Source organism: Bombina bombina, chromosome 11 (assembly GCF_027579735.1).
Source record: "Bombina bombina isolate aBomBom1 chromosome 11, aBomBom1.pri, whole genome shotgun sequence".
Taxonomy (NCBI): Eukaryota; Metazoa; Chordata; class Amphibia; order Anura; family Bombinatoridae; genus Bombina; species Bombina bombina.
This window is the reverse complement of record NC_069509.1, coordinates 196,393,807-196,405,663: the sequence shown is the minus strand read 5'-3', so window position 1 is coordinate 196,405,663 and position 11,857 is coordinate 196,393,807. Positions and strand designations below refer to the sequence as shown.

General features: G+C 43.1%; 1 protein-coding gene across 1 annotated transcript in view; it reads left to right on the top strand.

Moving 5' to 3' along the window:
* The window catches only part of RNF216 (ring finger protein 216), a gene marked incomplete in the record, with an annotated part of 472,645 nt that overhangs the window by 424,522 nt on the left and 36,266 nt on the right, over window positions 1-11,857 (top strand). The window contains 1 exon segment of the mRNA XM_053694600.1: window positions 1-203. Coding sequence (XP_053550575.1) covers window positions 1-203 — 203 coding nt within the window.

The window sequence follows — 11,857 nt, the reverse complement described above, 5'->3', positions numbered from 1 at the left end:
CTCGCGTGCGAAAGTGTCACATATGTGGGACTGGCCTCATCAAATCCGAAGGCTGCAACCGCATGTCATGTCGCTGTGGTGCCCAGATGTGCTACCTGTGTCGTACTCCTATCAACGGGTATGACCACTTCTGCCAACACCCGCACTCTCCTGGGGCACCATGCAGGCAGTGCACCCAGTGCTCTTTATGGACCGATCCCTCGGTAAGTGGTTTACGCAGTTCAGTAGCACATTTTGTCCTATTGGTTTCCGACATGATGGACTTATCCAAATCACCAGCCGGTTGTGCTAATATGAACCTTGTAAATCCCTGGCCCCAGAACCTGCTATGGCGTCTTCAGCACTGTTAGGAAGCTGTCCATTGCCACTGAGCTTTCACATCTGTTTTCATGGTGTAGATCAGGGGTGTGTGACACTGAATGTTACTGGCTGCCTGGGGGATCCTCAGAAGGTCAAGCCCACGACAAAGTAGTATATTATAAAAGAAATGTGAGTAGAGCTGCCTATTGCCTCCAATAATGGAGATAAAGGTTTTCTATACCCATTCGTTACTGTGAATTTTACCGGGGAATTTATAGCATTTTTGTAATAACTCTGTTTAAACAGAAATATAGCCTTGTTTTTTTTATTTTCCTATAAAATTTATATAGATTTTTAAAGTAAGCAATCCAAGGTATTGATCTAGGCCCATTTTATACTCTATTTCATGCCACTATTTGGCAGATTTTATTATGTTATCACTTTCTGCACACACACATGCTTACTTATATTTGTCTGTAAAGCAAAGCCCAATACTTAGCGAGAGCAATGGGAAATTATCATTTTATTAGTTATCTCTTCTACACCCCATTGTGAATGTAATTTATTCTGCTGGCTGTGTTTACAAAGCCTGCCAATAGCCAGAACTTAAAGGGACATGAAACCCACATTTTTTCTTCCATGATTTAGAAAGAAAATGCATCTTTCTAATTTACTTCTATTATCTCATTTTGTTTTATTCTCTTGATATTATTTGCTGAAAAGCATATCTAGATATGCTCAGTAGCTGCTGATTGGTTGCTGCACATAGAAGCCTCGTGTGATTGGCTCACCCATATGCATTGCTTTTTCTTCAACTAAGGAAATCTAAAAAATGAAGCAAAATAAATAGGAGTAAATTGTAATGTTGTTTAAATTTGTATTCTCTATCTGAATCATGAAAGAAAATTTTTGTATTTAGTGGCCTTTTAAGTATAGAAACTTTCAGTATAGGTGGGGATACCACAGGCTAAATCAGCTATTTCAAATGACAAAATAAGGGTAAACAAGCTACTTGTAAACAATTTAATTACACTACAGCAGGTAAAATGAATTTGACCTTGTTGCTAGAGGTTCTATAACCTTTTAAAGCTAATCAGACGGGGGGGGGGGGGTTCGTAAAATTATGTCCTCAGTCTTCCAAAACATATGGGATATATTTCCCACTACTAGGAGGGGGTCAAGAGCTCATACAAGTGCTTTAAAACCTTTCCATCTCTCTCTTAGTTTTGTTCTTGGCCTCGTAGGAGATGGTTGAGAATAGCGGTTGTTCCAGCTACTTGCTTATGGATTACAAATTGGGAGCTCAGACCTATGTGAGACCCAGAGTCCCTGAGGAGTGTAATTTACAAAGAAGACAGGAAAGACTCTTCACAGCAGCTGAATGATACAGGGACACAGGAATATACCCTGTTATATGCATAGCGTTTCCCTAATGGGACTTTAGCCATAACTACCTTCAGGCATTGTGGGGACTCATCCCTAGCCTCCCCCTGAGGGACTCGGGTATTTCCTACTGCAATCCTCTGCGGTACTCGATACCTGCACTGGATGGGCTCTCTACTGGATACTGCTGCATTGACATAGATTGACTTGCCTGGTAAGCCAGTGGAGGGGTGCTACATAAGGTAAGTGTCTTTACACAGCACACACACAGCCAGCCCTGTGGCTATTTGTTGGTAGTCTGACACAGGTACAGCATCGCCAGGGGACTTAAAGGGACAGTCTACACCAGAATTGTTATTGTTTAAAAAGAAAGATAATCCCTTTATTACCCATTCCCTAGTTTTGCATAACTAACACATTTATATAAATACACTTTCTTCTGTTAAGTGTGATCAGTCCACGGGTCATCATTACTTCTGGGATATTACTCCTCCCCAACAGGAAGTGCAAGAGGATTCACCCAGCAGAGCTGCATATAGCTCCTCCCCTCTACGTCACTCCCAGTCATTCTCTTGCACCCAACGACTAGATAGGATGTGTGAGAGGACTATGGTGATTATACTTAGTTTTATATCTTCAATCAAAAGTTTGTTATTTTAAAATAGCACCGGAGTGTGTTATTATCTCTCTGGCAGAGTTTGAAGAAGAATCTACCAGAGTTTTTGTTATGATTTTAGCCGGAGTAGTTAAGATCATATTGCTGTTTCTCGGCCATCTGAGGAGAGGTAAACTTCAGATCAGGGGACAGCGGGCAGATGAATCTGCATAGAGGTATGTAGCAGTTTTTATTTTCTGACAATGGAATTGATGAGAAAATCCTGCCATACCGATATAATGTCATGTATGTATACTTTACACTTCAGTATTCTGGGGAATGGTACTTCACTAGAATTACACTGTAAGAAATACATAAAGCTGTTTAATAACTAGAGATTATGTTTAACGTTTTTGCTGGAATGTAAAATCGTTTTCATTTACTGAGGTACTGAGGGAATAAATGTTTGGGCACTATTTTTCCACTTGGCAGTTGCTTAATCTGTTTTCTGACAGTTTCTGTTCTCCCTCACTGCTGTGTGTGAGGGGGAGGGGCCGTTTTTTGGCGCTTTTTCTACACATCAAATATTTCAGTCAGCAACTCATTGTATTCCCTGCATGATCCGGTTCATCTCTACAGAGCTCAGGGGTCTTCAAAACTTATTTTGAAGGAGGTAATTTCTCTCAGCAGAGCTGTGAGAATTATAGTTTGACTGAGATAAAAAACATTTATTCTGTAATTTGTTTCCTGCTTTCAGAATTTGTTATCTTTGCTAATGGGATTAAACCTTTGCTAAAGTTGTGTTATTTACAAGGATTGAGGCTATAACTGTTTCAATTTATTAATTTTCAACTGTCATAGATCTTCTGTGCTTCTTAAAGGCACAGTACGTTTTAATATTATTCTAATTGAATTGTATTTCCAAGTTACAAGTTTATTTGCTAGTGTGTTAAACATGTCTGATTCAGAGGATGATACCTGTGTCATTTGTTGCAATGCCAAAGTGGAGCCCAATAGAAATTTATGTACTAACTGTATTGATGCTACTTTAAATAAAAGTCAATCTGTACAAATTGAACAAATTTCACCAAACAACGAGGGGAGAGTTATGCCGACTAACTCGCCTCACGTGTCAGTACCTACATCTCCCGCTCAGAGGGAGGTGCGTGATATTGTAGCGCCGAGTACATCTGGGCGGCCATTACAAATCACATTACAGGATATGGCTACTGTTATGACTGAGGTTTTGGCTAAATTACCAGAGCTAAGAGGTAAGCGTGATCACTCTGGGGTGAGAACAGAGTGCGCTGATAATATTAGGGCCATGTCAGACACTGCGTCACAGGTGGCAGAACATGAGGACGGAGAGCTTCATTCTGTGGGTGACGGTTCTGATCCAAACAGACTGGATTCAGATATTTCAAATTTTAAATTTAAACTGGAAAACCTCCGTGTATTACTAGGGGAGGTGTTAGCGGCTCTGAATGATTGTAACACAGTTGCAATACCAGAGAAAATGTGTAGGTTGGATAAATATTTTGCGGTACCGACGAGTACTGAGGTTTTTCCTATACCTAAGAGACTTACTGAAATTGTTACTAAGGAGTGGGATAGACCCGGTGTGCCGTTCTCACCCCCTCCGATATTTAGAAAAATGTTTCCAATAGACGCCACCACAAGGGACTTATGGCAAACGGTCCCTAAGGTGGAGGGAGCAGTTTCTAAGTTAGCTAAGCGTACCACTATCCCGGTGGAGGATAGCTGTGCTTTTTCAGATCCAATGGATAAAAAATTAGAGGGTTACCTTAAGAAAATGTTTGTTCAACAAGGTTTTATATTGCAACCCCTTGCATGCATTGCGCCGATCACGGCTGCAGCGGCATTCTGGATTGAGTCTCTGGAAGAGAACATTGGTTCAGCTACTCTGGACGACATTACGGACAGGCTTAGAGTCCTTAAACTAGCTAATTCATTCATTTCGGAGGCCGTAGTACATCTTACTAAACTTACGGCGAAGAATTCAGGATTCGCCATTCAGGCACGCAGGGCGCTGTGGCTAAAATCCTGGTCAGCTGATGTTACTTCTAAGTCTAAATTGCTTAATATACCTTTCAAAGGGCAGACCTTATTCGGGCCCGGGTTGAAAGAGATTATCGCTGACATTACAGGAGGTAAAGGCCATGCCCTGCCTCAGGACAAAGCCAAAGCCAAGACTAGACAGTCTAATTTTCGTTCCTTTCGTAATTTCAAAGCAGGAGCAGCATCAACTTCCTCTGCACCAAAACAGGAAGGAGCTGTTGCTCGCTACAGACAAGGCTGGAAACCTAACCAGTCCTGGAACAAGGGCAAGCAGACTAGGAAACCTGCTGCTGCCCCTAAAACAGCATGAATTGAGGGCCCCCGATCCGGGATCGGATCTAGTGGGGGGCAGACTTTCTCTCTTCGCCCAGGCTTGGGCAAAAGATGTTCAGGATCCCTGGGCGCTAGAGATAATATCTCAGGGATACCTTCTGGACTTCAAATACTCTCCTCCAAGAGAGAGATTTCATCTGTCAAGATTGTCAACAATCCAGACAAAGAAAGAGGCGTTTCTACGCTGCGTACAAGAGCTCTTGTTAATGGGAGTAATCCATCCAGTTCCACGATCGGAACAGGGACAGGGGTTTTACTCAAATCTGTTTGTGGTTCCCAAAAAAGAGGGAACTTTCAGACCAATCCTGGACTTAAAGATCCTAAACAAATTCCTAAGAGTTCCATCGTTCAAGATGGAGACTATTCGGACAATTTTACCTATGATCCAAGAGGGTCAGTACATGACTACTGTAGATTTAAAAGATGCTTACCTTCACATACCGATTCACAAAGATCATTATCGGTACCTAAGGTTTGCCTTCCTAGACAGGCATTACCAGTTTGTGGCTCTTCCATTCGGATTGGCTACAGCTCCAAGAATCTTCACAAAGGTTCTGGGTGCTCTTCTGGCGGTACTAAGACCGCGGGGAATCTCGGTAGCTCCATACCTAGACGACATTCTGATACAAGCTTCAAGCTTTCAAACTGCCAAGTCTCATACAGAGTTAGTGCTGGCATTTCTAAGGTCACATGGATGGAAGGTGAACGAAAAGAAAAGTTCACTCGTTCCACTCACAAGAGTTCCCTTCCTGGGGACTCTTATAGATTCTGTAGAAATGAAGATTTACCTGACAGAGGACAGGCTAACAAGACTTCAAAGTGCTTGCCGCACCCTTCATTCCATTCAACACCCGTCAGTGGCTCAATGCATGGAGGTAATCGGCTTAATGGTAGCGGCAATGGACATAGTACCCTTTGCACGCTTACACCTCAGACCACTGCAACTGTGCATGCTAAGTCAGTGGAATGGGGATTACTCAGACTTATCCCCTTCTCTGAATCTGGATCAAGAGACCAGAAATTCTCTTCTATGGTGGCTTTCTCGGCCACATCTGTCCAGGGGGATGCCATTCAGCAGACCAGACTGGACAATTGTAACAACAGACGCCAGCCTTCTAGGTTGGGGTGCCGTCTGGAATTCTCTGAAGGCTCAGGGACAATGGAGTCAGGAGGAGAGTCTCCTGCCAATAAACATTCTGGAATTGAGAGCAGTTCTCAATGCCCTCCTGGCTTGGCCCCAGTTGACAACTCGGGGGTTCATCAGGTTTCAGTCGGACAACATCACGACTGTAGCTTACATCAACCATCAGGGAGGGACAAGAAGCTCCCTAGCTATGATGGAAGTATCAAAGATAATTCGCTGGGCAGAGTCTCACTCTTGCCACCTGTCAGCAATCCACATCCCGGGAGTGGAGAACTGGGAGGCGGATTTCTTAAGTCGTCAGACTTTTCATCCGGGGGAGTGGGAACTTCATCCGGAGGTCTTTGCCCAAATACTTCGACGTTGGGGCAAACCAGAGATAGATCTCATGGCGTCTCGACAGAACGCCAAGCTTCCTCGTTATGGGTCCAGATCCAGGGATCCAGGAGCAGTCCTGATAGATGCTCTGACAGCACCTTGGGACTTCAGGATGGCTTACGTGTTTCCACCCTTCCCGTTACTTCCTCGATTGATTGCCAGAATCAAACAAGAGAGAGCATCAGTGATTCTAATAGCACCTGCGTGGCCACGCAGGACTTGGTATGCAGACCTGGTGGACTTGTCATCCTGTCCACCTTGGTCTCTACCTCTGAAACAGGACCTTCTGATACAGGGTCCCTTCAAACATCAAAATCTAACTTCTCTGAAGCTGACTGCTTGGAAATTGAACGCTTGATTTTATCAAGACGTGGGTTTTCTGAGTCAGTTATTGATACCTTAATACAGGCTAGGAAACCTGTTACCAGAAAGATTTACCATAAGATATGGCGTAAATACCTATATTGGTGTGAATCCAAAGGTTACTCTTGGAGTAAGGTTAGGATTCCTAGGATATTGTCTTTTCTACAAGAAGGTTTAGAAAAGGGTTTATCTGCTAGTTCATTAAAGGGACAGATCTCAGCTCTGTCCATTCTGTTACACAAACGTCTGTCAGAAGTTCCTGACGTCCAGGCTTTTTGTCAGGCTTTGGCCAGGATTAAGCCTGTGTTTAAAACTGTTGCTCCACCATGGAGTTTAAACCTTGTTCTTAATGTTTTACAGGGCGTTCCGTTTGAATCCCTTCATTCCATTGATATAAAGTTGTTATCTTGGAAAGTTCTATTTTTAATGGCTATTTCCTCGGCTCGAAGAGTCTCTGAATTATCAGCCTTACATTGTGATTCTCCTTATTTGATTTTTCATTCGGATAAGGTAGTCCTGCGTACTAAACCTGGGTTCTTACCTAAGGTAGTTACTAACAGGAATATCAATCAAGAGATTGTTGTTCCTTCTTTATGCCCAAATCCTTCTTCAAAGAAGGAACGTCTACTGCACAACCTGGATGTAGTCCGTGCTCTAAAATTTTACTTACAGGCAACTAAGGAATTTCGACAAACGTCTTCTCTGTTTGTCATTTACTCTGGGCAGAGGAGAGGTCAAAAAGCTTCCGCTACCTCTCTTTCCTTTTGGCTTCGTAGCATAATTCGTTTAGCTTATGAGACTGCTGGACAGCAGCCTCCTGAAAGAATTACAGCTCATTCTACTAGAGCTGTGGCTTCCACTTGGGCCTTCAAGAATGAGGCCTCTGTTGAACAGATTTGCAAGGCTGCAACTTGGTCTTCGCTTCATACTTTTTCCAAATTTTACAAATTTGACACTTTTGCTTCATCGGAGGCTATTTTTGGGAGAAAGGTTCTTCAGGCAGTGGTTCCTTCTGTATAAAGAGCCTGCCTATCCCTCCCGTCATCCGTGTACTTTTGCTTTGGTATTGGTATCCCAGAAGTAATGATGACCCGTGGACTGATCACACTTAACAGAAGAAAACATAATTTATGCTTACCTGATAAATTCCTTTCTTCTGTAGTGTGATCAGTCCACGGCCCGCCCTGTTTTTAAGGCAGGTAAATATTTTTTAATTTATACTCCAGTCACCACTTCACCCTTGGCTTTTCCTTTCTCGTTGGTCCTTGGTCGAATGACTGGGAGTGACGTAGAGGGGAGGAGCTATATGCAGCTCTGCTGGGTGAATCCTCTTGCACTTCCTGTTGGGGAGGAGTAATATCCCAGAAGTAATGATGACCCGTGGACTGATCACACTACAGAAGAAAGGAATTTATCAGGTAAGCATAAATTATGTTTTTTACCTCTGTGATTATCTTGTATCTAAGCCTCTGCAAACTGCCCCCTTATTTCAGTTCTTTTGACAGACGTCCATTTTAGACAATCAGAGCTGGCTCACTGGATCTCCACATGCGTGAGCACAGTGTTATCTATATGTCACACATGAACTAACACCCTCTAGTGGTGAAAAACTGTTAAAATGCTCTGAGAGAAGAGGTGACCTTCAAGGGCTTAGAAATTTGACTAAACTAAAGAATAAAAAAAGCCAGGTGTACCTTTTGTTCCTTCCACAAGGTTTAGGAATATGTACCCTATTCCAGAACAGAATGCGGAAATGTAGGAAACAATCCCTAAGGTTGATGGTGCTATTTCCACTCTAGCCAAATGTACGACTACCCCTATGGAGGATAGCACTTTGTTTAGAGACCCAATGGACTGCAAATTAGAGTCTTTCTTAAGGAAACTCTCCAAACAGGTCTTTTACTTAGACCTGCTGTTTTCTTCTATAAGGTACGACGAGTCCACGTATTCATCCTTTACTTGTGGGATATTATCCTCCTGCTAACAGGAAGTGGCAAAGAGCACCACAGCAGAGCTGTCTATACAACTTCTCCCTTAGCTCCACCCCCCAGTCATTCTCTTTGCCTACTCTAAGTACTAGGAAGGGTAAAGTGAAAGAGGTGATAAAATATTAGTTTTTTATTTCTTCAAGCAAGAGTTTTTTATTTTAAATGGTACTGGTGTGTACTATTTACTCTCAGGCAGCAGATGGATGAAGACTTCTGCCTGGAGGCTGATGATCTTAGCATTTGTCACTAAGATCCAGAGCAGTTCCCACAGAATGGCTGAGGAGTACAAGAAACTTCAGTGTGAGGAACGTTTTTCATGCTATAAGCAGTGAGGTATGTTCAGTCATTTTTTCTGGAGAGACTGTGTTATTTCAGAACGGCTGACAGTATCCCCATGAGGGTAAGGGTAAGCAGTAATCCTAAAGAGAAGATGGGTATTACTAAGCTTGCATATAGGGGCTAGTAAAAAAAAAAATGGTTGACACTGAGTTTGGATGTTTGTGGGCAAACGTTTTTTGAACTGGGAGTGCTTATAATGTTTTTGGCAATAACGTTTTGTGAGACTTTATTGAGGGTACACTTGGCTTCTTTTTGGGTTTCAGAACCCACATGGCTAGTTTCAGACCGCTCTAGTGCGGTTCATTTAGGCTGAACAAAACATTGAGTGAGATGGGCGGGGCCTATTTTTTCCGCCTCAGTTGCGCAGTTGTAATTGCAGAGCAAGCAGCAAGCTCCAACTCCGGTGGGCCCTTGTGGAAGTGTTGGGCCAAATCGAAGCTTTAATCCCATTTTTCCAATCCCTGAGGGCAGGTAGGCAGGTGCAGGGGGTTTTGTCCGGATTTAGGCCTTATTTACTATCTGCTTTTGCACAGTAAAGGGTTAACTGTTCCTCTCTTGTGGGGCAATCTCAGCTGCATTATTTGTATATTATATAAAAAAATTGAAACGATTGGTGTATTTTAAAGCAGTGTTGCAAAACGTGTATGCTTTTTTTCTCTTAAAGGCGCAGTACCATTTTTTTAAGATTGATATTTTTTCACTAAATAAAGTGTTTTCGAGCTTGTTTGTGGTCATTACTAGCCTGTTCAACATGTCTGACATTGAGGTAAGCCAATGTTCAGTGTGTTTGGAAGCCATTGTGGAACCCCCACTTAAAATGTGTCCCTCATGCACTGAAAGGGCAATAAATTGCAAAGAACATATTTTAGCTGATAAAAGTCGCAGGATGATTCTCAGTCAGAAGGGAATCAGGTTATGCCATCTAATTCTCCCCAAGTGTCACAACCATTAATGCCCGCACAAGCAACTCCAAGTACTTCTAGTGTGTCTAATACTTTCACCCTGCAAGATATGGCCGCAGTTATGAATACTACCCTCACAGAGGTTTTATCTAAGCTGCCTGGGTTGCAGGGGAAGCACAGTAGGTCTGATGCTAGAGTAAATGCTGAGCCCTCTGACGCTTTATTAGCCATATCCGATGTACCCTCACAATGTTCTGAGTTGGGGGTGAGGGATTTGCTGTCTGAGGGAGAGATTTCTGATTCAGGAAAGATGTTCCCTCAGACAGACTCAGATATGACGGCTTTTAAATTTAAACTAGAACACCTCCGCTTGTTACTCAGGGAGGTTTTAGCGACTCTGGATGATTGTGACCCTATTGTAGTTCCAGAGAAATTGTGTAAAATGGACAGATATCTTGAGGTACCTGCCTACACTAATGTTTTTCCGGTCCCTAAGAGGATTTCAGACATTGTTGCTAAGGAGTGGGATAGACCAGGTATTCCCTTTTCTCCCCCTCCTACTTTTAAGAAAATGTTTCCCATATCAGACACCATGCGGGACTCGTGGCAGACGGTCCCTAAGGTGGGGGGAGCTATTTCTACCCTGGCTAAGCGTACAACTATACCTATTGAGGATAGCTGTGCTTTCAAAGATCCTATGGATAAAAAATTAGAGGGTCTCCTAAAGAAAATATTTATTCATCAGGGTTTTCTTCTGCAACCTATAGCGTGCATTGTTCCTGTAACTACTGCAGCTGCTTTTTGGTTTGAGGCTCTAGAGGAGGCTCTTCAGGTTGAGACCCCATTAGATGATATTCTGGATAGAATTAGGGCTCTCAAGCTAGCTAATTCTTTCATTACAGATGCCGCTTTTCAACTGGCTAAATTAGTGGCAAAGAATTTAGGTTTTGCCATTTTAGCGCGTAGAGCGTTATGGCTTAAGTCCTGGTCTGCTGACGTGTCATCAAAATCTAAGCTTTTAGCTATCCCTTTCAAGGGTAAGACCCTATTCGGGCTTGAACTGAAAGAGATTATTTCAGACATCATTGGAGGAAAAGGCCATGCCCTTCCTCAGGATAAGACAAGTGAGAACCAAACAAAATAATTTTCGTTCCTTTAGAAACTTCAAAGGTGGTCCCTCTTCCTCCTCCCCTGTTGCAAAGCAAGAGGGGAATTTTGCTCAATCCAAGTCATTCTGGAGACCTAACCAGACTTGGAACAAGGGTAAACAGGCCAAGAAGCCCGCTGCTACCACCAAGACAGCATGAAGGGGCAGCCCCCGATCCGGGACCGGATCTAGTAAGGGGCAGACTTTCTTTCTTTGCGCAGGCTTGGGCAAGAGACGTTCAGGACTCCTGGGTTTTAGAAATTGTGACCCAGGGCTATCTTCTAGACTTCAAAGATTCCCCTCCAAGGGGGAGATTCCATCTTTCTCAATTATCTGTAAACCAGAGAGGCGTTCTTACGCTGTGTAGAAGACCTATATACCATGGGAGTAATCTGCCCAGTTCCAAAAACAGAACAGGGGCAGGGGTTTTACTCCAATCTGTTTATGGTTCCCAAAAAAAGAGGGAACCTTCAGACCAATTTTAGATCTCAAGATTCTAAACAAATTCCTCAGAGTCCCATCCTTCAAGATGGAGACCATTCAGACTATTTAACCAATGATCCAGGAGGGTCAATATATGACCACCGTGGATTTAAAGGATGCGTATCTGCACATTCCTAGCCACAAAGATCATCATCAGTTTCTCAGGTTCGCCTTTCTGGACAAGCATTACCAGTTTGTGGCTGTTCCCTTCGGTTGGCCACAGCTCCAAGAATTTTCACAAAGGTGCTAGTGTCCCTTCTGGCGGTCCTAAGGCCGCGGGGCATAGCAGTGGCGCCTTATTTGGACGATATCTTAATTCAGGCGTCAACTTACCAACTAGCCAAATCTCACACGGACATTGTGTTGGCTTTTCTAAGATCTCACGGGTGGAAGGTGAACGTAAAAAAGAGTTCACTTACCCCTCTC